We start from the raw sequence: 26,743 nt of genomic DNA on the forward strand, positions 1-26,743 counted from the left end.
ATTTCAAATCTAAAATTGTGGAGAGGTAAGAAAAGGAAACAACGATTTGGAAATTTTCAAAGCATTTTATTTATGACCTTTAACACTGTGTATAATATATTTTGATAGTACATTTAGAGCAATGAGTAATATTACCAATCATTACATTGTTCTTATTTTCATAAATTGAATGAAATTTATAAATTATATATAATATATAATTTTCAATATCATTCTCGGCCAACAATCAACAATCACTATCGTAATCACAAAGAGCGGCCGCGCCGAGGCGCGCCGCGGGCCGCAGCGGGGCCGCGACCCGCGCAACACCACCCCGGCGCGCTGGACACAACACAAGCTCGAACGGAACGCGCCCCACCCTAACAAACAACTACCTAAATTAAACTAAACGTAACCTTACCAAAACAGAGAACATAAGTCTGAAAAACAACAGCTAGTCCTATAAAAATAGCAGTATAGCTTAAAGAGTATACTCTATAAAAATATATATAATCCAGCGACAGCTGTCATCTCTAATTTAAACAGACTTATTCAAATTCCAAAAATATAACAACGAAAGAGTAAGCTTTGCAAACGAAACTCCCAAATAAACCGTTCACAACTCGCACCCGCAGCGCGGCACACCCGTGACTTCGCTCCTGCGCTATTCCACTACGTAAACATCATTTTGCTATGCAAAATACATCACTAAGTTATTTGAGAAAAGTAAATAGTAAAAAACTTTGGAATGTTATACAAAATGACTAGAAAAGAAATGTATGTAAACAATAATATAGCGTCGCGTGACGCGAGATCTCTCCCTTCGTTGCGTCGAGAACATACGGAAACAGCGCGGTGAAGAATATGGGACTATCTGAAGACGCTTGCATATCATTAATTATCTATAGCTTTTTTTTTCAGTGGTAAGCACGTCGTCAAATACAAGATCAATAAAAATATTCATATTCTGACACTGTGCGGTTCGATCGGAATGTTTCAGATGCACAGTATGTTAGTCTCGACGACGATAATTGTAATAATTTTAAATTTAAGAAATATAACACACAGCATGTCTAGAGTTGGATAATACTTTTTTGATCTTACACCTAAATACTCTATGCTAAATTAATTATTATCGGGGTATTCTCTAGTGGTAGCCGAGCGGAGCGGGGCGGCCCGGCTCGGCGGAATCCAAATCAACTAGGAAATATTTACAACGACTAAACGTCACGAAAGCTTACTTTGCCGAGTTGAAGTTAATGGTAATATAAAACTGTCACCTAGAAGCGATAGTATAGTGACGATATTAGATATATTTTTCAACATTTATCGAAGCGGTAACGAGAGTAAGCATTGCTTGGACTGTCAGATAGGTACATCGAAATAAGTTATTAAAATAAATGTCATCAATATAAAACTACTGTCACATCGATTATCTAACTACACTATAGTTCCTGTATAAATATTAGTGAGAAGCTATGGAGCGGTCGAACGCTGTGTACGCTGATGTGTGAGTATGTACGACATCCATAGAAAAAAAACATGTTAACTACTACATTGCGTTTTTCAATTTGAATGTTGGTTGACTTGTTCAGATCTGGACGAGAGCCGCGTCGGGGAGCGAACCCCCCGCGCCCCGCGGCCTCTGTGTTGTAGCTACTCTATCACATACAATGTACTACACAGAGCACATGACTAGAGCCGGTCGAATGTCGACGACGCTCCGACGACCACCGACAAATAAATGGTTCGACAAGTATCGGCATCTACTCCCGTCGTGTTACATTATGCTACTTTATACATTCCATTCAAACTTATCTTTATCACTATAGGAACCTAATACAAAAACAATACGAGGTGTAACAAAAAATAACACAAATTATTCAACTACAAAACAAGTAGCGTACTATTTTAAAATGATTTATAATTTCTGAAAACTCGTAGTCTACACTAACTACAATGTTATAATAATTATAATTATGTATTTACAATCAATTCTAAATGTGAAACGAAACGTTACGTATGACATCATACGGACACCGCCTCTTCTTCGAATTGGCCATTTGAGCCTCAAAATATATTTACTCTACCGTTCGGGTCATACGTATATACAAGGTAAATTACATCATAATGTATCCAACATTAGAAGAAAATCTATATAGGTATTCTCAGTAATTTGTCTTTTCACAATTCATTCATTTTAAATTCTTACATTTAACCGAAGAGGTTACAAAATGGAGTCTATCAAACATCGCCGACGTACATTATTAAATTTGTGCGCAATTCAATCAGATCTAACTTGCACTGAACAGAACAGAACGGCGGCGTTGCGAGAAACGTGCGGTAGAATTTGTGCGATCATAGACATGGGGGAATCACATACATATCAACACAGGGTACAATGTTGTTAAATTAATTGCCTACGATCTAGAAAATTCTGCGGCATTTCTTTACAGAACGCAACACCGCCTTGTCAACTACAATGATTTTTGCACAATCGGACGCACTAAACCAGTGGTTCCCAACCAATGACCTGCTAGAGCTAAAATAAGGGCGAAAGATTTTTAACCTTGAACGAATGTGCTGACATGCCGCGGCAGCGCTGGGTTTGACCGGCGTGCCGGTGAAAAGCGAACGACATTAAAGTCGCTTTTTTAACCTACGACCCCTGTTCAAAAAAGGGTTGGGAACCACTGCTCTAAACTGACACATTGCGATAAACTTTTTCAACAGCCAGTAAAGAGTATTACCGTTTATACCGACAATAATTGCTTTAATTACTTTGGGTTCCGTACGACATGTGGATTATGTTGCCTACACATGGCAATGCTCAGCGATACAATAAAGAGTTGTAAGCACCTCATTCGCCTGTAGTTCTACGACTGTCACACATGCATACCTGCCTCACGTTTACAGATATTACAATAACTATCACACATTCACGATGGCCGAGATAGGAATAAGTAATACTCTGAATACATTATTGCGAGCTATACGGTAAACAGTGCTCCGAAACTATTACAAAGATCAAGTTACTAACTTATATAAATGTAACATAATGTAAATAACGTGCATCCTTTTGCATATTTGAAACGGCTCAAAAGAGTCTTGTACAATTATTGTTCCTGCTCGTTAAAATTCGTCAAATTTCGTATCTACCCCGTACCCGATCATCAGTGTACCGGCTTGGTCCCACCTCTGACTCGTCAATATTTAAAATATTTGCTAGTAACAAGTAAACTAACCAACACATATAAACATATATGTATATTTACGTATAAATCGTATAAGCATTAAATGCATTTGTTTTATAATACTGTTTATAAATTGGGGATATGCTAAAATAATTGATTCGAGTCTGTACTTACTATGGTAAGTTTAAAACGACGTTCATTTGTGTGGTCCCAAAATTCTTTGAAAAAAAAAAAGATGTTGATCATCCAAATTAGATGGATCCATGGACCACAGTATTCTTCTTTTGTTTATCTGTAAACCTCTTACGAGGTATTGCGTAGCTGTTTCTTGTAATGCAAATAATCACATGCTAGCAATTTTAATAAGGGATCTCAAATCCAATCTTAGTTCGCTGCTACATATAAAATTTATGACCTGGCCCGCCACCAAACCAGCCACAGCTATAACAGTTACAAATATTCCCGTAACTTTGGCAATTTTTTTAAAGTCCCTGCAACGATTAACTTCGATTATTACTGCGATACGGCCTCGCAGCAATTTAATATTATCAAGTGAGGAAGACATTTACTTTTCAGGATCTCAATCTTTTAATCTTTGATAAATTACCACGCCGTTTACACTAAACGTTTAAGTAATATTTAAATTGACATAGAAACTCAATTGCTTAGTGCAGAAATTAGCATGGTTTAGTTTCACATTACATCACGCTGCATAAATGTTGGTTTGTATGAACTATCACATCAAACATTCGATAAATTACCTCTTACTAACCCACTTCAAAAAATGAGAATTTTGGTTTATAGTTATTGAAACCGAAACAATTTGTTTGAAAAATCTCCTACAAACCGTATATCATGCAGCGAAATTAATTTGTCGATTTTTGTATGTCTCAATGAATCTAACTAAAGTTAGAAAAGACTGTCGCGATTATGCCTCCACTTTTGAAGTCGGACCTCTTTCAAATCAGTCAGGACTAGCACACGCCTCGCTTCTCCGTTAAAAACATCTTTTTGACAAGTAGGAAAGAAACGCACGAGCCGCAAGCGAGATTAAATATGCCAAGTTACAGAAAGTTCTCAACCTGGGCATGTAGCACGCCTAATCTCGCTTATCTTCTGTGCGTCCCTTTTTCACATGAAAGAAACGTACTAAACGCCAGCGAGACAACGTGCTAGTACAGTCCAGCGGTTTCAATGCAAAGGACGCACGTTAGTGTGTTGTAGGTCGTGTTTGTTCGGCGAGTCGTTTAATAAACGAGTATAGACTCCATCGTGAGGCTGTCTCATGCGGGCGGCGGCGCCGCCTTGTCCCCGCGCCGCGCCGACCGCGACCTGCGCGCACGCAACTTTACGCGTGTATATTGATATGGCTCGAGCCAAAGCTCAAAGGTTTAAAGCTAGTCGAGACACGGTTAATTATTATTATTTCACCAGGCCGTAAGAGTTACCTAGACAATAACAGCAAATAAAATAGTATTGTCAATGTTTTCGCAACTGTCAGCTCTTTTATTTAAAGTGCTTGAAAGCAACAATATCGTGAGACTTTTAATACGTTATTCTTTTTGCTGTTGATCCTGCTTCTTGCTGTGTACTTTTAATGTAATTCGGATTACGTCGTGTCTGGACTGGCTCTACGACAGGTGCATTACTATATCTAAATGTATCGCAATCATAATGATCATGATGCAATTATTCAGATTTAGTGATGAATAATTACTACCACAATCGGGACTTATCACGCTAACAACGAGTAAAAATTACCTCGACGTTTCGACCGCATTACAGTGGACGTGGTCACGATACACTGGTGTGTGGTACTCGTTGTTAGCGTGATAAGTCCCGATTGTGGTATTAATTATGATTGAAGATCACGAAAGTTATAACACATTAGTGATAATGGAAATGAAAGAACAAATTTATTAATTTCGTAAACTATTCAATACTTAAGTAATGAGTATATTAACTTGTATTTTTTATCTGAACTTTATGATCATCCAGCGGGATTCGAACCTGCGTTATTAGCATTCCGTTGTTACTGAATACCTTGGGCTTATGGCAAAACAGGCAACGGGATGAATGAAACTTTGTTCAGTTTAGACATAATGTACGAATGATATAAGGATGTGGCCTCACCTGATCTGTCCGGCGAGCAGCGGGTTGATGGCATACAACCAGTCGTGCACCTCCTTATCGCCAAGTGTTTGCAGCAGGTATCCGCGCTCCTTGCTCACCACGCTGCAAACAACGAATATTATTCAATTTAACAATAAATTAAGAATACAGCACTAGTACTGCTTACTCTCACTGGACATCCCAGGTCAAAATGTATGGAATCATCATTAAGAAATCATCACCGGCCTATCTTAGTCCACTGCTGGACATAGGCCTCTCCAATCGCACGCCACTGAGAACTATATATTATCGCTCTATCTAGTCTGAGGGCGGCCCACGCCACGCTTGCCGATTTTAATAGCCCAGGGTTCCCGAATATTTTTTTTAACTCTAGACCGTGCAAGCAGCCTTAAAAGTATCATTCCGATGTAAGCGCAGGTGGTAGGACCGCCCGGATTACTACCACCATCTTGCTCGCTAATCCTGCCGTGAAGCAGCAGAGTAAGACAGCCGGTGAAATTACTGCCACTTGAGGTATCCCATCTTAGACCTCTAGGTTGGCAACGCATCTGCAATACCCCTGGTGTTGCAGATGTTTATGGGCGGTGGTGGTCTCTTACCATCAGGAGACTCACTTGCTCGTTTGCCATCCTGTCGAATAAAAAAAAAACGACCGCGACCGGGTCACACGACCCCGTCCTTGAGTCGTGCGACGCGGTCGTTTGCATTCATCAGTGCTTCATACTAATCTGTGAGTCGCGCGAAACAGGACGGCTAGGCCGCATAGTGCGTACGTGGCCTAAGGGTGACAATGATTTCTGGACATGACAGTTTGTGTGACAAAGTTTCAGTATTCCGTTGGATCGATAGTAGCCAGTGACTGACCTGAATGTATTGGGCATGCGGACCATCTGCTCCTGGTCTTCTGAGTATTCGACGTGGGCGTTGGCGAGGTTAATGACCGCGCGCTCGATCGGGTCGCGCTCGTCGCGGTAGATGAACACGTACGGCCGCCGGACCACCTGGCGACCAATACGGTTCGAAGTTTAAATGTTTATTCAGGCACAAACGGTACATAGTTCTTAAATCTAAATATAGTTAAAATCATAGGCGTGCACGTTGAGGTGTCCGCGGCGCGCCACGGCGGCCGACACGCGCACCTCCTACAGCGCGCCGCCGCTGCCCCCCGCGCCCCCGCCGCCCCCGCTGCCCCCCGCCCCCCGTATAGTGTACTGACCAGCCAGCGCTTCTTCCACCCGTGCGTGCCGTGCTGCAGCACGTTGAGGTGTCCGCGGCGCGCCACGGCGGCCGACACGCGCACCTCCTCGCAGTCGGGCACGTACAGCGCGCCGCCGCCGCTGCTGCCGCCGCCGCCCCACGCCGCCATTGACTTCTCTAGAAGCGCGCGCTCTGGCGAGCACAGCCTGCCACACAAACATCCCCTATATTATCTACTAGCTTTTGCCTGCGGCTTCGCTCGCGCAGAATTAGTTTGCAGTTTTAAACTTTTTAGATCCCATAGGAATCACACATTATTTCAGGATAAAAAGTAGCCTGTATATTAACATATTTAATCCAGGGTATATATTACCTGCATGCCAAATTTCATGCAAGTCTGTTCAGTAGTTTTTGCGTGAAAGAGTAACAAACATCCATCCATCCATACAAACTTTCGCGTACATAATATTAATATAAAAAGTGAACCGCCAGAACGGGAGAAAAAAAACGAGACAGAGCAGGATGGCGCTCTACAACACCATTTTGACACGTTTCTCCCAAACAACGCATTATTTCTCTGGAATTTTACAGCAATTCGATTCTTTGACCTTGAGGTGTGTAAATTTTGTATATTATGCAAAATAAAATCACAAGTTCGAATTTCGATCCAAAAACGAGCGATCTATTATCTATGCCAGTGTTGCCATTCAGGGAAAAAGAAATCTATTCATTATCCTGCATTGCAGTCTGTAAAGCTCTTTACCCATTCATTGCCGCGCACCAGATTACGCTGGGCTTAGAGTCATGAAATTTGGTATTTATGTAGATAGCTGGACGTCGGAAATAACACATAGGCTAGTTTTATTCCAATATTCCCACGGGATAATTGTTCTTAACACAACACCTCAATGAAGATTACGATATAAATTTTGGGATTTCCCACGGGAATTTTGTAAAATCCCGGAATTTCAATTGTAACTACCAGATCGCATGGTTTACGCGTGCGTAGCCGCGTATATTAATATAATTATATTAAGATCGCGGGATCGCGATGGATCAAGACCGGTCTGAGTGGAGAGCCTTGGGGATGTCAGCATGGACGTCTTTCGGCTGACATGATGATGATGATGATGAATTATAATCATAATCATATCATATATCACATTATAAATTATATAATATTATCATTAGTAAGAGTAAGATAAGATTGGTGAAGTTGTCCAGGGGACGTAACCATGGCAAGGAGGTTACAAGAAAAAGTGGATCGACCCATCTGCAAGTGTTCCCAAGGACTCGGAGGCTCTTAACTTAAAAGACTCGTCTCGTCGTACGAATATGTGCGTGTGTGTTTATATGTCTATTTGTTACTTCTTCACGCTACAACGGCTAGACTGATTTAGATGAAACTTGGTATGCCAATAGCTGGACATCCGAAATACAACACATAACCTACTTTTTGGCTCGAAATAAAAATAGATAACTGGATGTTTAGAGTAATACAAAGGCTACTTTTAAGTCGAAATTTCTACGTCACAGCAGGGCTACTACGAAACTTGAAACTCGAAGTTCGTGTCGTGCGGTCCCTCTGACACTTATACTATTTAATACGAGAGCGAGAGGGACGGTACGATACGAACTTCGAGTTTCGTAGTAGCCCTGCAGGAATAAAATCCCGAAATGTAAACCGCTAGGTTTAGAGACATTTAATTTGACGCTGGTTTGTTTTTTATATAACGTTATTAATGAAATCACCATGTAGTTTTTGAAAATATCGAGGGAATTTTTTACATGCCAAATTTCTGGTAGGTTGGATGGTGTACTCACTCGAAGCTGCTGGCGCTGTGTACTGACGACAGCAGACTGGGCGTGGAAGCGTCTGCGGATACTCCCTCGTCCACCGGCGTGGCCGGGGACACCGCCGTCTCTACCTCCTTGCCGACGCCTATTCTCCCTGCAATAAAATGTTACATCACCGACTTGGTATAGATACCAAGGCATACACTAATTAACAAAAATATCCGGTCTCTATTCATTACTATTTACTAGTGGTTTCTTTCCAACTATTACATAGGGCTTATCAGGCTTAACGAAATCCAAATAATTACCTCAACGTTTCGGCCACGTTGCAGCGTAGGCGAAGTGTAGGGTATCGCGTTTGTTTAGCAGCGCGAGTATTTCGAACTACCCGCACTTGATCGCGATTTATTATCGTCACCACATCACACTGACAACGCCTGAAGGTCTCTCCTTACATCGAGCTAATAATCATCGAATCGCTTGTTTCGTTACGCGTGATATGTAGAGGGTAATAGTGAAGAGCGAAAGCGAGTTTAACCCCTCGTTTTAATTTTAAATTTGATTTCTAAAGTTGTAATTTCAGCGTAGTCGATTTGGAACGTATCCGTGCTTACGCAGTTCATGAACTGGCACGGATACGCGTCTAAGCATACGATGGGTTAAAACATTAATTTCTTCCTTTAGCGCCGTCATTCAGCAGTAGCTATTAAGCGTCGAACGACGTCTCTGAAACGTCACCTATAGAAACAAGATGGCGCCGTTTCAGTCGCTCACTAGACACGCACCTTGTATGAGCTTAAGGAATTTGGTAGCTAATTCGCGCTCGCGCGTCGTCATCTCCCAAGGTTCGTACAGCGCGTCGTCGCGCGCATGCGCGCACTCCGCCGCCGCCTTCGCCGCCATATTGCACACCTCCTGTGAAAAGCGCCAGTGATTTATAAATAGGAGTAAATGTACCTTGCAGTTGGACACTAATAATATGCAGTTATTAAAAATTGGTGTGGACATCAAGTATTTAAACCCTTATATTGTAAAGTCTGCTTCGACTTTTTCAAAATAAATGCTGGTAAGCGTGCGTATGCGTAATCCCATTGTAATAGTTCTAAAATTAGTGAAAAGTTAGTGTGTTAACACTTCTAATATATTGTAGCTCGATCCAATTTATGAAAAGTGTAAACAAGAGAGCCATTTATACGACCCTGTGCGTGGGGAATGTCTGTACATTCAATGATGTGAAAACCTAGAACCTATTGCAAAATAATTAATCTGTTCAGTAAATCGATTAATTTATTGATTGAATAGATCAAAGTATTTTTGTCCATTTTATTTGTTACCTACAATACTTGATTTCATTCCAAAAACTGTTTATTCAATTATAATAGCAGTAACTATTTTTGAATTTTAAGGAAAGTAAATAAAAATCGCTTATTCATCCGCGCATTCGATTTTTAAAATGTCAAATATTCCACCATTTCTACGCTAGTCTATGCTACTACAGATTATACACATGTTTCAATCAATAAATAACGTCAGATTTTGACGAAGATTTTTGAAATGAAAAATAAATATTTAAATCAAGTTAGTTTTGGTCAAAAAACTTATTAGACATCTAGTTAAAAGACACGAATTATCGATAAATGTGTTATTGATTCGATCCAGTGAGTGTTTATACAATAATTTTGATGAATCCGCTTTGTTTTTACTTATAATAAATTGGATAGGCATAACGTATAGCAACCAAGAATGTTACGGATATGACAATGTTTCAGAGTATTCGGTAGTTTTGTATTTAACTTGATTTGATAGTAGGATAGTTTTATATAGTTTTTTGACAATTAAAGGTCCACGAATACAATGATATCCATATATATTATAAATGCGAAAGTGTGTGTGTTTGTATGTTTGTCCGTCTTTCACGTCGAAACGGAGCGACGGATCGACGTGACTTTTGGCATAGCGATAGTTTATAGGTCAGAGAGTGACATAGGCTACTTTTGATCCCGGAAAAATGCAGTTCCCGAGGGAACAGCGCGCGATGACCTAACCGAAATCCACGCGGCTAGTACATAATAAGTCCGGGAAAAAATCTAGGACTCTATGGATCATAAAAGCACGTCATAAAAGTATTAAAAGTGATCGCGCCACTGGCAAGTTAGCGTGAATAAAAAAGAACTAACCATAAACAAAATAATTAGTCAGATTTCACGGAATCGGCGGGAAACGTAACTCGCTTCATTCATATTTCATTTCATACCGTGTTGATTTGTATCAGATGTTTGAAGAAATGGAAGTCATTAGCCTGATGATGATGATTTAAAAGTAGTCGTAGAAAAAGTATTGTATACAACGTTGCATAACTTGGTCTTAAAACGCTCGTGGCATTTTTCATAGCGACATGCCGCACTCGCGTATTAAGACTTCACTTATACAACAGTTACATAAAATACTATTCAGCCACAGTTTTTGCATGTATTAGAAATACTTAATACTGTTGTATCTTAAGGTTTCAACCCTATCAGAAATTTTTCGATTATTACATTAACTAAATTCATGGCTTGTTTTTTGGATAAATATCCAATAGTTTCCACTATTGTAAATCTGGTCTTCCGACCAGAGCGATCGGAGCTCTATAGCATCCCCGGTAGCAAATCCCACTAGCAAATTGTGAGTAGCGGTTCCGGTCAACGGTGGACGTTCTACGACTGAGATGATGATGATGATGATATGATGACCTGTGTGTTACCTTCTCTGTCTTGGTAAAGTCGTTGGCGGCGACGGTGTTCTCGTGTCCGTGGCGCAGACGCTCGCGCAGCGCCAGGAAGTGCCGCGTGCGGCCCACCTGCTCCAATCGCGTCATCTTCTCCAGCTCCCACTAAAACAAACAACGTAGCTTACTTACTAGCTCTTATAAGCCTTTATTTATCTTGCAACATTTGCAAGTAAAAACTAAGAGCAAGCAAGTGTCTTTGGCCCTTCTTTTGTTAGCCTTTAGTGTCTTTGTCTTTGGCTTCTTGACGACTAAACCATAAAAGCACGCGTTTCAAAACTCGCCAGCCATATTTCGAACACTTTCAGTATCCGAATCTGCTGAAATTTGGCGTATTGTAGTATGTTAATCCGGTGACCACACAATATTTAACAACATATTAATACAAATTATCAAGGAAAAACGATGTTACTGGTTACGAGAGTAGCACGTAGCGACATGTGGTCGCGAATCTTTTAAGGTATAGCTATTCGCCGGTCGTCTACTTTCTATGACGTCAAATAAGTGCACCAATACTTCTAACTTTATAACTGAATCGTTTTAATTACCTGGTGGTCGAATATGAGCGAGTCCCCGCGCGGACGCCAGCCGTGCAGGTTTTCCTCGCCGCGCACGTACGTGCCGCTCGTGTCCAACACGCGTCTCTGTCGCCGCTGCACGCCTGTGGGAACGAGATAGATGTATTAAGATGAAGCTTCTATCGGCTAGCGCAGTGTAGGACGTTCACCAACGAGATGGACGGATGACATGGATAAAGCCGCGGGTTCACGATGCAGGCCGCTTCCAACCGAAGCAACTGGAGGTCTATGATATGATATTTATGCATGTTTTGTAAATTTCCCCACCCCTTTGCCCCGCTCACCTGGCTCCAAGGCGCGGTGCAGACTGAGCTCGTAGACGCCGGTGAGGCGGTCTGCGCGCGCGCTGCGCGATCCGAACAGCGCGCGGCGCAGCGAGCGGCCCGTGCGCGCCTCGCGCCCCACCACCACCAGCGAGAGATCCTTCGTTATGATCGCGGGACGACCGCAATTTTCCACCTACACACAGATAAACACATTACGAGGGTGGCCACCATTTTTGAGATGGAAAATAGCACTTTTCAAGTAAAAAGTGACTACTTTTTTTTACGACCAAAAATAGCCCAGTAATTGTCAGAATACTACGAAGCTTGATGTCCCGGGTTCAATCCCAGCTCTAAACACATATTATGTTAAGTATTAAAAATACGAATGTTTGTTCTCGAGTCTTGGGGGTTTAATATTTATTGATATCAATATATTTCAGTATATTTATTTATCTGTTGCCCGGTACCCATAATACACCTTTCCTTAATAATGACTAGGTCCATTCATGACAAATATCCCCCTGATATTTATTTACATATTTTATTTATTTTAAGAAATACACAACTTCGTTTTTACAAAACGTTAAATGTCTATATTTATAGTGGTAACTCAAATCAGGTTATTGTCCGTATAAAAATATTTTTTTCGTGCTGGTAAGACTTCTAGTAGACGTGTCAACTTTCACCGTGTACCTAAGACAACATACCTCGAGGTAGGCACTGAGCGTTATGTAGACGACTTCGCCGTTGGCGCTGACTCGGTTGAGCAGCGGCGAGCCGTGTAGACTACTGTCCCACGCCGCTTCAAATCTACACAACAAATAAAATTGATGTTTCACCAGTTAAAATAGACTCCAGAGGCTATATTGTCTAACGCACTCGGAATCAGAACACTTCAGGTATAATAATAGACTCCTTCCGATGTATTGTTTATTGCTAATCAAAACATACATATCGGTATACGATGGAGGATGTGAAGCTACTAAAGGTCGCGAATGTTTACTTATCGGAAGTTGACTCATACATTATTCAGATTTACGTCAATGATTTTTTTTTTACAAAATATGTTACAATTCAACTGTTATTATTAAATAAGTTAAAAACCGCCGAAGGCAACGTTGGGAGTTGCCAAATAATTTTACGTACCTACTAAAATGGGTTCACAGCATGAAAAAGGTTGTAAAACACTGTCTTATTGCATGAATACTCATGCTTCTATCATACTTTGAGTTACAAAATTGAATACAAAACTGACCCTATACTATGAAGTGCAAAATTCGAACTTCGTATCTTGCCGTCCCACTCACGCTTATATTATTTATAATACGAAAGTGAGATACGAACTTTGACTTTCGTAGCAGCCGCCCTTTCGTAGTAGTTCTTGTTTACCTGAAAACGGCTCTATCGTCGAGGTTAGGCCTCTCCCCGGGGAACAGGCCGAGCGACAGCGCGCCGTCCTCTTCGCCGTCGGCCGTGTCTTCGTTGGCCTCGGGCGAGTTGCGAATGCGACCTGCGACAATCATGCGATAAAACTTGAGTACCAGTACAGTCACCAGCACCAATATATGACATAACAAAGCATGGATAAAAATCTGATACGATTCTATTTCTAGGGCCGGAAGGACGCGTCCGATATTTTTGCACGCTCCGCTGTGACAGATATTAATGCAGGCGACTGTACGATGTACAGTACAGATTAATGATAGAGTATAGTTTTGCCTTTGTCGTCCATCATCCGTCGGTTTGATGGACCGTCTCCTTGTCGAAGGTGTAGCCTCTTGATTCGAATTTCACATAATGAAGATATAATTAGAAACTTATCTTAACATGCTGCAAGCGCGTTCAAATGACAAAAGGTCGAATCGAGCGACCTTCCCGCATCGTGAAAAGATTTCGCTTGAACACATCTCAAATAGCTTAGATATATGTGACACTATTAATCAATCAATATGTCAAAACACAATTCCCCATAGATTATGTATAAAAATGTTTATTAATTGACTATTTGTTTACTTAAGCATCTAAAAATTCTCATTTGCAGTTCATTGAAAATGGATTTCATAACTATTTTTTTTTATTTGCGTCTGGGAATTTTCGTCAAACAGTACGACAGTTCTGTAGTGTTCTGGTTCACAGTCCCGAACGTTCCCAGAGTAATAATGACATTGAACGCTCATAAAGTTTCATATTAAGATACGTCATTGACATGAGGCACATGTGCCGCATGGGCGTACCAGTGAAGCCACCCATGAGGCCCATGAAACCGTTAACGGCGAAGGCAACGTACCGACGACCAGCTCCCGGACGTCGCTCCACTGCAGGTCGCCGGAGGGCTCGTGCAGGATGGTGATGCGGATACGCCGCTGGATGCCCTGGTGCAGCAGGAACAGCCCGCGGCACGGCAGCTCGTCACTGTGCTCCACCACCTGCCCGCGAGCATAATAGTAGTTTATGCAACAGTTGTACAACAGGGGTCAAAAAAGGCGAGTGGCGTGAGTTACGATGTGAGCGTAGTGAACATCGTACGAAAAAGACGCTACGAGCTTTTACAATACTTTTTCTATGACTAGGTACCTAAAATTAAAATACAAAATTAGAGAAATAGTAAACTTTATTTGGGTCAATTGTGTATAATCCGTACCATGATCGGTTTTAGAATAGACCGGAGCCATCTCTTCCCATGGATGTCGTATAAGGCTACTAAGGGACTTGACATGAGAGTGGGCAGCAGCACTCTTTGTCAACTACGAACTCCGGTCTCCAAAAGTTTTGTAGTTCACTGTACTCAAAATACATTGAAGAAATGATTGTCAAAACATAGTGCACTCACAGCAGGCACATATTCCCCGTTGGGCGCCAGCTCGCAGATCTCGAACCAGACGAGTAGGTCGTGTTTGGAGTGCAGGTGGCTGGAGCAGCAGGGCGGCGCGACGGCGGCGGCGCCCCACTTGGGGCTGCGCACGGGCGCCGAGATCGGGATGGACGGCGGCAGCATGCGGCGCGGCGGCGTGCGCCCCGCCACCGGACCGTCCTGCTTCGCGTCCTGGGGAGGCCGCTGGGGTTATGTCACTTTGATTTTTTGGCAATATACATACAGGGTGGCTCATTCAGATCGGTCAGAATGGGAAAGTCTGAAACTATAGACATACGAAGATCTGTTCATCGATTTTAGTAACAAGAAAAACTTCATTCCCGTATATTTCTATTTCCTTTCCCGTATTATTCTGTAATTTTTATTTTTCAAAACGTCCGGGTTCGTTTCCGGATTGAGTGCAAGTTTTTTTAAAATGTATGAATGCAGTTTTTCTTGTTACTAAAATCGATGACATGGTTCTTAAGAACAGATGTTCGTATGTCTTATAGTTTCTGACTTTCCCATACTGACCGATCTAAATAGGCCAGCCTGTATTGTCAAAATATTATCACACGCTATTGGGCTTAGTAGTATATTATACTACCCGTGTCGACGACTAAGAAGAGTAAGTAGGGCACTACTCTTTTACTGGGTGTTATACGTTTGACGCCAATATCTATCTGTGACATCGCAGTTCTTAAGCGGATGGACCGCTTACGATGTGTTTTTTTTTTTGGTGAAAGCACTCCCTATTTGCGGTGATTCTTAGGTATGTTTTGGTAAAAATCGGTTCAGCGGTTTTTGAGCTATTGATCTGTGGAATGACAATGGCGGCCAAATAAAGCACCATTCGTCGAAGAAAGACGAAAGTCATATCGGCTCACATCCTTTTATATTTAAATAAAATCTGTTGTATTGTTTTTAGACTATGATACTGTAAAAATAGTTGTAAGTGCGGATTTTTTTTCTCTTGAAATGTACAGTCGAGTTCATAAACTTGTGAGCAAAAATTTGATCAAAAATAACTGAACACGACTCTATTGTTAACGGCGTAGAAGCGTGTTCAAATATTTTTGAACAAATTTTTGCTCACAAGTTTATGAATTCAACTGTACAGGACTAAAAACAAAAACACGAATATATACAAATAATAATATATAGCAGAAAAATAGGCATTAATCCTTACCTTATGTAACGGGTGCTGTTGGTAATGACCGAATACTTCGAAAACGATCGGCTGTGTTTTGATATACTCTACGAACGATTTCGTCACTGGTACTGTGATCTGTAATACATTAAACGATAGTGTTAGTCGCTAATTTATACTTGTGAAGCCTTTAACTGTTAAAAGAAAAAAATGCAATAAAATATTAGCATTAAATATTACATCGCGAGGTCGTAAAGAGAACGAGTTTGCAGTGGTCAATCGAGCGCAGCAATGTAATGCAACTTGCGCGATTTCACTTGAAGGTCTAAAATGTGATTTTAGCTGTACATACATTTTGTACGTGGTAGAAGCCCAGTGGTGTGTTCTTTCCAGCGTTTTTGACGGGTTCTGTCGAGAATGCATCTTCGTTACGGTGAAGGAAGCTGTAACAAACGATGAAACCATAAAACATCAAATAATTCTAACTTAAATGGATGGATGGTGGTGGGATGATAATTATTTTGAAAAAGAAGACTTTCTGTCAAGTTCTTGCGAATTCTTTTTGGCAATGACGGTCTTCCCGTTAGCGCTGGTAGTTTAAAAAAATGACGTGTAAAAGAGCCATTTGTGGCCTACTTGCAGAATAAAGGACTCTACTCCTTACACCGTGTCATACTATGACCGTAACAGCAACGTGTCAGGCAAAAATATATTCTTTGTATCGAAAAGTATGAGACCCACTAGCACGTTCCGTAACCAACCGTCGCCGTCGCGTGTATGTGCGTATGACATTCCGTTATTGACAGTTATTTTAGGTTATGGTATGTTGGAGTAGTGAGTAGACCTTTATCGTTTTGAATTTTGATGGAACGGGATGAAGCTGGGATGATCATAATTACTTGAACTGGCAGAAGACGTCAGCATAGTCCGTGGAGACACTGTGGGCCTGCAGCACCGTGACCCGGAAGGTGAACTCCCGGCCGAGGGTCAGGTGCTCGGGTAAATCTTCCTCCTTCAGCTCGGAGGCGAGCGAGCTATCGCCGCGCCCGCTGTCCGCGTCGCACTCGCCTGCCAGCGCTAGCTCTACGAAAAACAAGACGCGTTTTAACGGTAGGCCACCAACTCAGCATTATGTCAACCTTGCTGCCGACGCTGGTCTTCCGTCAGAACCATTTGACATATTATTATTCTTTAGGGTTCTATACCTCAAAAAGATAAAACAGAACGCTTATAGGATCAATCGTGTATGTATCTGTCCGTTTGTCACAGTCAATTTGGACATACTACTGCAAAACTACTGAACCGATTACGTTTAAAATTGGCACACATGAGCAAGTCGGTGACCCAAAGTATACGTCTTTGAGTCACCCTATGTATTTTTGGAGAATTAAAAAATATCTTTTGCAAACTATATCGTGAGCTTTAAGTGAGCATCTTACATAGATACGTATTTTTTATATTAATAAGTAGTGCTTATCTTGGCACGTACACTTTTCTTTTCAATGTGTTCAAGTATGAGTAATAAATAAGTGCCGATAGCTCACCTTCGATTTTGATATTAGAGTCGGCCGCATCAATGCGGTCCTCCAAGTTGATGGCGTTGTTTTTGTCGACGACGCTGGCGAGCGTCTTCGCCCGCGCGCGGGTCGGGGCCACGTCGTCGTCGAACGATATCTTCGCCGACTGCTTCACACCAGCCGCGAACTCCGCATTATCTACACAAGTCAAATAAATAAATAAACATTACAGGCGGTTTGTGACACAGGAAAAAAAACAATTTTCATAGGAATACATGTGAGAAGGGGGAATATTAGTGTTACTAACTCTTCTCGGCGTCAATGACCGCCTGCACGGCGACCCGCAGGTAGCCTTTCACGTCTCCTTTCTCGTTCACGATCGCGACCTTGTGAATGAGCGGAACCGGGTACAGGAGGTTTGACAGGTAAACGAAGCTCCTGCGAAACAAACCTTCGTGTAAGTATCTCTGTAATCAGCTATTGAACACATGTAGAAATGATTCAGCAGTAAAAAACGAAAACCAGCGGTTAACCATATCTTACTCGTGGTACAAATATGTGCCCAACGGAAACAGTGGTTTTAAAAGTTTAAGAAACGGAATGTTCCAATACCCATACAAAAGTATCAGAAGTTTCCGAAGTTTTCCTATATCGCGGCGCATCAGTAGTTGCATCCGAAGACACAGCCAACTCACATTTCTCTCACTCTCCGGGCCGGGTTGCTCGAAAATATCCACTCATTAGATACATCAGCCATCATAGTTGAACTTACCGTCCGACCATCCGGAACCAGGGGAAGCGGTCGTAGAAGGGATCCCCGCCGGTGACGGACTCGATGTTGTGGTCGGGCGACGTCGGCGACAGCTCGGCTTCGTTGTGGTACATTTCTCGCATCAGCTCGAGCCGTTGCCTGCGCGCACACACGTCAGCGTGAGATAAAATTTAGTTTAAGTTTATTATCCTGTTTGAAGTTCTACGAGGCATACGTCGCGGAGGGATTGAGACAGTTGCTTTTATTTTGTGCAACGATCTTTAGACTGAGGCCTATGCGGAAAGCAAAAGCAAATTTTATAATCCGCAACTGCGAAGCACTCGAAAAAGGCTTACAAAAAGCAGACCACAGTCTAAATGAATAAGTAGGTCATAAACTACCCAATGCCTAGATCTAAGGGTATATGTGATTTTTTCTGTTTTACAATGATAACGACACACTAGAATAGGTTACGTTACAGGTATACGAGTAGACAAAAGATAAACACTTCAAGCAGTGCCGGCCAGTAAGTCTTGCGAAAAAAAATGAAGATTTGTTTTAATTGCTACTGAAGCAAGCTTATTCAAACATGAATAATGGATGCGAGCAGTAATGAAAGATATTTCAAAAAGGCAATTTGACTAACTGTATAACACAATTTATATAATAAAAACAGAACTTTCTTTTCGTTAGTAAATAGTTTCTGAAAATTACCTTCTAGAAATATGTCTGTAAGCGTCTAATATGAAAAGGATCGAGGTACAAATCCACAAAAGGTATTGTGAACAACAAAAGTAGATTAACCACCTTTAGAAGCTAATTATCTCAAAATCAGTCTAAAAGCCTGTTTCACCACTTAATGGTATATTCGTGACCCATTCATGAAATGTGATGCAGTCTCTGTATATTCAGACAAAATAAAGAGAGAAGGCATCACAGATATCTGTCACATAACAATTGACAACGAGATGTAAGATGAAAGATAATCTATTTTTGGTGAAGAATATTAATATGCAGAAATATTCATGTCGCATGCAAAGCATACAAATGCTGTTTAAACAGTACGATACGTTAAAGCAAAAAATGCCGATTCGACAATTAACTATCCTTAATTTATACATTTAGATACAAGGTACATTAAGAATTCCATTTAACCACTTAAACAATCATCTGTGCTGTTCAGAATCTAATTAAAAACAAGGTGTCATAAACTCATGGATAAATCTCGACTGTTATACATTTTATTTTTTTTTTAAATGTCCGAAAGATCTTAATTAATTATAATTATTATTACTACATCAAGTTACATCGTCTGGAAACAATCACTCAACACAGAAATATCAAAAAAACGTGAGCCCGGGCAGACTGAAATTGTTTAATTGTGCATTTGTTGAAAATATTGCATATTGATCAATAGAAAGCCCACAGAGTATCAAAATATTCATAATTTTAATGAAGTTTACCGACGACATAACTTGTGTAATAAATACAAATACATAATCATATTGAGAAAGTCGTATAAAATGAACGTAGTACAATTTAGATCCGCATTATTTTCTATCATTAAACCCTGTTTAGACCTGCACGTTGCAATACATTGCGAGGCCGTAAAGCTTATGAGATTGAAGTGGTCAATCGAGCGCTACAATGTAATGCAACTTGCACGATTTTTCTTGCAGGTCTAATCTGGGCTTTAAGCCAAGACGCCATCGTCGCGCGAAAGCCAATGCATAAAGCTGACCGAAAGCTTACAGTCCTCCGGAAATAGGCACTCTCTCAAAATGTTAGTAGAAACAAAACAGCTCCAGTACTCAAAGTCTACTTTCTAGATCCAACACACTACACATGTGACAGATGACTTGAGAAATACGTAGAAAATAACACGATAAATATTGACGCTCAGTTTACAATACTCTAATCAGTAGTCAAATTCACTTTAGCACAGAAGGTTACGCTCGTCTAGCTTCACCTTAAAAAAAACAAAGGATGGTTTTTGGAATGTAAATCTTTTATGTCAGTGCTAAATCTAGTGATAGATTAGAAACGACTGAAACATAAAATGAGTGACTAACCCTCTGTTTCACCGTCCATTGATTAAATTTATCCGTCAAATAAAATTAATCAATGGGTGGTGAAACAGCCCCTGTGTAATATAGTATTGTTTACTAGATAAGTGATATCTTACGAGTATTGCTAACTGAGAGAAACACATTTCAACATTATCTGTTTGTCTCAGTTGGTCTGACGGTCAGGATGACTGATATACTACGGCTATACAGAACCGTTTTGTTTCATAATTCATGTGCTAGGCCGAGGCGTGGAGTACAGAACCAAGTTTAAAACAACTGCATCGACAATACACTTAAATACGTTGCGACCAAAAGCCGTCCACACATTGGGCCTAATTCAGATGGTTTTTGTTTGTTAGTACATTTGAAATTATATTGTTATGAGATGATTGGAAGAGAGTTATTAAATTTTATGCCATGCTGCAAGACTTAGTAAGCAAGGAACTGCGATTCCTTTATCCCCCTTGTCTCTTATCATGAAGAACATACTGTTCCGCCTAAGTCAATACTGAAGCAGCATCCAGCCATTCCCAGCCACCAATAATTAATACGCAAGGTTTGATATAATGTAATCAATCGTTCTGGGGCCCAAATGAGTCAAGGTGGTCCATTGTGGGGCGGCGGCGGCGGTCACAAACCTCGAGGGCAGCAGGTTGGCTAGAGACAAGCGGGTCTGCTGCGCGCACGCTGATATACACTGCAGTATGTCGGGGGGCGCGGCCGCGGGCGGCGCGGGGAGTGCGGGGGGCGGCTCCTCCTCGTCATACGCGCTCTCGTTCATGTTGTATATCTGACGCATGAGCTCCAGGCGGTGGCTACGGACAATACCACCATGTAGCCCTGATGCCCTAGTGCGGCCCCGGATCCAGAACAAAATGCCTACCCGAACTACATTCTCACCTTTTATTCGCCTATGTCAAAGCGCACAGAAAAATGCATACGATTAAAGGGTTAGTCAATAACCACTCACAAACTTCGGTATCAATCTACATTTGACATGCTACCTTTCAACGATTTCTGGATACGGCCCTGTCCTGCCTAACATCGCCCTAATCTTAACTTTGTTCCGTTCCGTAATTGTATAAGCGCGTAGGTTAATGTTAGCGTCAGGCTCTTGTCAAATCCACGCCAATGTTATACCCCAGAAGTAAATAAAATTGCTTGCATAGATTTTCCAAGTGCCTGGGATCTTGATGTCTAATACGACTTATTGGTTTACCTTCTTTTAATTTGGTTGAGATTCGAAAGGATTGCCAACGAATGATAGCAAAATGAACGAACTGGAAACTACCATTTTTGTTTTTTACTAACGCTTTCTATGTCATCTACTTATTATCATAAAAATTAATAAGAAACAAAACCATCCGCCATTTCTAATATGGTTCTCATAATTTAGCAACTCTAGGATATTATGAAAAAGGTGGTAAAATGTAAACATTATAGTAATATATTAACAGAAATTAGCAGGAGAAAATGAGAAACAAAAATAATAAAGCGGCAACAAAAAAAAGCTCTAGTAAAACATTATGTTCATATTTTCAACTATACATTCATATTTATCGAAAAATATACTTACCCTCACATTATTTATATACAACTACAGCCTTACATTATGATATCTTAAGTTACACCAATTTCAATTAGACTCTCAAAGTCATTGACAAAAGGTATCCGATCAACACGGCACTAGCAAAGAATAATCTTTTAAAATTCCTTCCAAAAAGACAAACAAAAATAAACATCACTCGAAGATCAACAAAACGCAACTTAACAAAAGAGAAATCATATAATGCATGTGAATCTATAGTAGTCAAAACGGAAGAGTAACATTAAATCAAATAAATGAATCAGTATACTCTTGTCTAGCCAACAAATCAGTCGAAGTTCACACATCCTAATACCAAACAAGACCATGCATACCAAAAACAACCTAACACGCACACAATTTTAATAACGGACTAAAGGTAATATTTTACTATTTTGTAGATAAGAAAGAGCTGCATCTCGTTGAGTAGCTGGGGAAATGTGAAGAACATTCCCACAATTTCCACAATTTTTGGGGCACATAGTCGTACAACCTTCAAAATTTTAATTATGTTATTTCTGACATAATGATGTACCTACTTTAGTTTAACTACTGATCAAACAACGGGCCCTAAGGAAAACATCCCGAGCACACTTTTATCAATAAATAAACCGTAGTAGACAATCATTTACAAATGCATTTATGTGTAAATAAAACACAAGCGGCCATGTCAGACGCGCCCCAAAATTGCTAGATACTCGTGCGTGACACTCAGTAGACTCCTGGCGCAGTCAGCATTTGCCGCACTTATCAATAAAAATCTTATTAAACCAGCAGATACTCCCTGCCACAGGGTTCTACCAAGTGTCACATACGAACTTATCAAGGTATGGCTAACATTTGATGTAGGCTAGTTCCTAACTCACTCAAAAATCTAAATCTCCATTTACTAAACTAACCATTCCACTGCCTAAAAAATACAAAAAAACTCACCGAAGCTTCTCCAAGGTCCAGTAATGCGTGGCCCCGTTCTTGGTGTCAGTGACCTCGATGGCGACGACGGTGGGCGCGCTGGGCCGGTACTCGTCATCGGCATCGTCGCGCGGCGCCAGCTCGGCCGGCAGCGGCGAGTACGGCGTGTCGGTGAGCAGGGTGAATTGGAACTGCACCTTTTTGCGGAGCTCCACTGATATCGCGTTCGCTTCCTGAGGAGGTTTACATTATTGACAATGTTGTTTCAGTTAAGAGCTAAATGTGAGTAAAATAATTCATCATCGTCATCACTTCATCATCATATCAGCTGTAGGATGTCCACTGTGCGGCATAGGCCTCCCCCAAAATTACTATTTGCTGATTTTTAAATGTTTAACAAAAAAAAAGTCAAGAACGCAGTTTGAATACCCCCGTGGAAGTTCGTCAAGTACGAATAAGATAAGATATAGTTTACGGTACTTTTGAGAATATTTTTTTACGTTCCAATTAAAAATTCTACCGTGTAACAAATTATTAAAGCTAGAAAAAACGTTGATCAGTCAAACCCAAGATGTCAAAGCCTTTATGATAATGGCATAAGATTGATTTTTAATTGGCATGTGTAAAAAAAAACAGTACATCTATATTTACTTGAATGTGTTCAAAGATAATATTTACCTTGAGGAATATAGCGTTCCCCCACAGGTCGTCCCTGAGCGAGGTGAACTGGTGGTACTTCCACTTGCGGAACGCCCACGCGGCCAGGCCCACCTCGCGCGCCGACCAACACTCTGTCTCAAACAGGGGATTCACTACACCGAACGGGAAACAGGTCAGTTACGCATACGCTACTACTTAGTTCAGGCAAGCATGGAAGGCGCGAGACGAGCCGACTGCGCATACGGCCTACACATGTTAAATTTTATCCTCGCAAGTCCTCGATCGTGAATTTCACAAAGTACAAATCAAGTGTAAGAATAACTTGCCGAATGTACTTGGTGGAGTACAATTTTTCAATGAAATATGAACTTTCAATTTATGTAAGTAATTAGCAAAATTACAAAATTAAGAATTCTCGGCTCGGTTTGTAGAACTATGTATAATAAAAAAAGTCAAGACTTACGAGGAGAGTTTACTATCACTTTGTCTTAAAAAAGTACCTGAACTAAGTAGCAAGTGCTCTAAGAAGCACATGGTTTAAGTAGCAAGTGGTTTAAAAAACAATTGGTCCTAACCTGTACGTATCGGAAACTTGGAAAAACATGGGTTAGGTTAGAGTTGCGTCAAGAATTAACGAAGAACGGACCGACTAGACATTTGGAGAACATTTTAGACCACTAGCTACATAGACAAGTTGCTTCTTACTTAGAACACTCACTACTTAGATCAGTTGCTTCTTAGACCACTCGCTACTTGGACCAGTTGCTTTTTAGACGAAGTGATGCTAACCCTTCGCGGGCGGATGCGGCTCGAACACGACATTTATTACGTGTACTTCTAGGTATAACCACTGTGCGGCGTGCGTCTTGGCCGCGCAATGAACAAAGTAAACGCTCTCCGTGCCGCCGATCACAAGATGTCGTGGCTGCATTCGTTCATTTTTAAAACTGGCTACTCTTTTAATTCTGCTTTGCAACCTTCTACGGCGCCACTTTAATAATATAATAATGCTTTTCAGCAGTATAGTCACTGGATTTCGTGTAATTAAAGAGGTGATAGCTTTAGAAAGCCCTATATGCGCAATCGGAGCATCACGCGACATCGTGCCATCACCTGAAATAAGCCTAAAAAAGTATTGGGGTAAAAGGTAAACGTGACATTCGTAAAGCAGGAAGATTTTGAAGTCCAATTGGACTCGTTGGGTTTTTTATGGATTGAAAATTGCACGTAATATGGCGCACATGTAGTTTAGAAGATAATGAGTAAAGTATGCGCATGTAATGACATTTAAAATAATGTTTTAGCTTTACGCATATCACAGCAACAACCAAGAAAAAAAACTCTTTAACAATTATTATTCATTCATTCACAAATTCAATGTAATTACAAAAAAATTGAAGGTTAATATCAGGGACTACTTAATTTAAAAAAAATGTTTTTGTGAGAACAAATTCATGTTTTTTTTAGTTTTTAGATAAGAATAGATCAGCTCACCGAATATATCCTCGTCGTTGTGGAAATCTTCGGGCGTGTAAGAGCTATACATTGACATGGTCACACTCTGTTCTTCGACTTGCCGCTGCAATGCATCGATGCGAGCTTCGTAGTTCTAAAACAATGAACACTTCTTTTACATCACGACTTTATTTTTTTGTGCACAATGAGGAATGTCTGCAACATTTAGAAACGCTTGAAACTTATTATATCAATAGGAATAACCTTTCTAATTAACAGAAAAAAATATCAGATTTTTAAATAATAATAAATAAATAAATAAATATCATGGGACACTTGACACTTAAGTAGCATCAATTCATTTAAAAAAATAAAGAGTTTTCTTTACCGCTAAATATTACGACAGTCCGGTCGGTTACGGGTTGTCCCATAGTCCAGGATAAAAAACATTAAAAAAGAATTTATGTGTCTTTGACTCGATCGTTTTGACAGGTGACACTCTTTACCGGGCCGAATAATACTGTCATGGAAATACCGACCCTGTTTTTCATGTAAACGCCCATAGAAACTGACATGAGCTTCGTGTCATGTCGTCCTGATCACGTTAATATTATTTAATACGAGAGTGAGAAGGACGGTATTACACAAAATTAGAAATTCGGAGTAGCGCCCTTGAAGACTAACGAATCGCTGCTCGAGTTATTTGCTCAAAATGGGTTTATTGCAAAGATTGTATTCCCGCCAGTTAAATATAGCAATAGGAAGGAGAAACAAAGAAGACAAAGAAGGACAAAGCTGACATTGTTCTGCAATTTAATAATAAACGCATCGGTCTAGATGCAATTCGGTTCCTCAATCATTAACCGTGGGAACTTCAGCTCACCTTCCGCTGTTCCTCAAACTGTTGGTCGGCGTGTTCCTTCTCGCGGCGGAACTGCTCTTCCAAAGCCATCAGCCGCTTCTGCATCTCGGCTTTCAGGTCGATGCCTTGCTTCTCGAGCAGCTCGCACTGCGCAAAGTCCCAGTCCACATTCTCTGCGTCCAGACCTTGAACAGAATATCGTATTAAGCAAATGCAAAAGAGCAGTACTACAAACTTTTTATTTTTTTAAATTGAAAATGGAGTGTAGCGATTTTCCGCCAGTTTTGACCATGACGACATTTAAAAATTAGTTTAACCCTTAGCGGACACACCTCAGCCAGGCCACATAGCGGCCACATGGGGTAACTCATTACCCCACGCTGAAAAACTTAGTTGTACAAGACATATGGGTGTTTTAAGACTTCTAACCGATTTAAGACTTCCGACCGTTTTTAACGGTACATTTAAAAATGCGCACGCGTTTTTTCGGCTTCCTATGAGATGGAGTCACATCTCAAACTTGTCTACTACCGGCCGCAGATGTCGTTACTTGTATCAATTTCAAAGGTTTTAGACCTCTAATTTTACTTTTTCCGAGCCTGGGTAACTAGTTACCCCGTGTGGCCGCTAAGGGAAAACCGGCCAAGAGCGTGTCGGACACGCCCAAGATAGGGTTGAAAAAATCATCGCTCGATTTTAATGAAAATTTGCACTTTAAAGTTGTATTTCGCAAATAGATCACTGAATCAAAAAAAATAACAACTTAGCAACCCCCCAATGGTTTAAAAGACCTATCCAACGATAGCCCACACTATAGGAAAAGTCGAGAAAGAAAAATCACCCCCACTTTACCTCTCCCTACAATTTTTTTTTTTGAGTTTTGTTTATTTTACCACTGTCGGCGTGACTGATATGTATATTCATATCAAATTACAGCTTTCTAGTACCTAACGGTCTCTGAGCTAAGCCGCGGACAGACAGACAGACGGTCAGACATGGCTAAACTATAATTTGACTACG

At 40.8% G+C, this 26,743-nt stretch overlaps 1 protein-coding gene across 13 annotated transcripts in view; it reads right to left on the reverse strand.

The window, feature by feature from the left end:
* Positions 1-45: 45 nt before the first annotated feature.
* The window catches only part of unc-104 (kinesin family member unc-104), a 100,680-nt gene continuing 73,982 nt past the window's right edge, over positions 46-26,743 (reverse strand). For 5 of the 13 annotated variants that reach the window (XM_074106064.1, XM_074106058.1, XM_074106059.1 and 2 more), the window contains 24 exons: positions 25,745-25,908; positions 24,901-25,015; positions 23,425-23,558; positions 22,768-22,979; positions 20,888-21,064; positions 18,202-18,339; positions 17,737-17,867; positions 17,457-17,627; positions 16,812-16,995; positions 16,265-16,355; positions 15,952-16,050; positions 14,742-14,966; positions 14,199-14,337; positions 13,301-13,421; positions 12,619-12,721; positions 11,930-12,104; positions 11,616-11,728; positions 11,044-11,172; positions 9,086-9,215; positions 8,328-8,454; positions 6,523-6,709; positions 6,171-6,307; positions 5,307-5,408; positions 46-4,519 (listed from right to left, as the gene is read on the reverse strand). In XM_074106064.1, the coding sequence (XP_073962165.1) occupies positions 4,384-4,519; positions 5,307-5,408; positions 6,171-6,307; positions 6,523-6,709; positions 8,328-8,454; positions 9,086-9,215; positions 11,044-11,172; positions 11,616-11,728; positions 11,930-12,104; positions 12,619-12,721; positions 13,301-13,421; positions 14,199-14,337; positions 14,742-14,966; positions 15,952-16,050; positions 16,265-16,355; positions 16,812-16,995; positions 17,457-17,627; positions 17,737-17,867; positions 18,202-18,339; positions 20,888-21,064; positions 22,768-22,979; positions 23,425-23,558; positions 24,901-25,015; positions 25,745-25,908 (3,440 nt within the window). In that variant the 3' untranslated portion in view covers positions 46-4,383. The remainder of the gene's footprint in view (positions 4,520-5,306; positions 5,409-6,170; positions 6,308-6,522; positions 6,710-8,327; positions 8,455-9,085; positions 9,216-11,043; positions 11,173-11,615; positions 11,729-11,929; positions 12,105-12,618; positions 12,722-13,300; positions 13,422-14,198; positions 14,338-14,741; positions 14,967-15,951; positions 16,051-16,264; positions 16,356-16,811; positions 16,996-17,456; positions 17,628-17,736; positions 17,868-18,201; positions 18,340-20,887; positions 21,065-22,767; positions 22,980-23,424; positions 23,559-24,900; positions 25,016-25,744; positions 25,909-26,743) is intronic. The other 8 variants (XM_074106063.1, XM_074106066.1, XM_074106062.1 and 5 more) reach the window with 8 other exon arrangements.

This window comes from Choristoneura fumiferana, chromosome 23 (genome assembly GCF_025370935.1).
Source record: "Choristoneura fumiferana chromosome 23, NRCan_CFum_1, whole genome shotgun sequence".
Lineage (NCBI taxonomy): Eukaryota > Metazoa > Arthropoda > Insecta > Lepidoptera > Tortricidae > Choristoneura > Choristoneura fumiferana.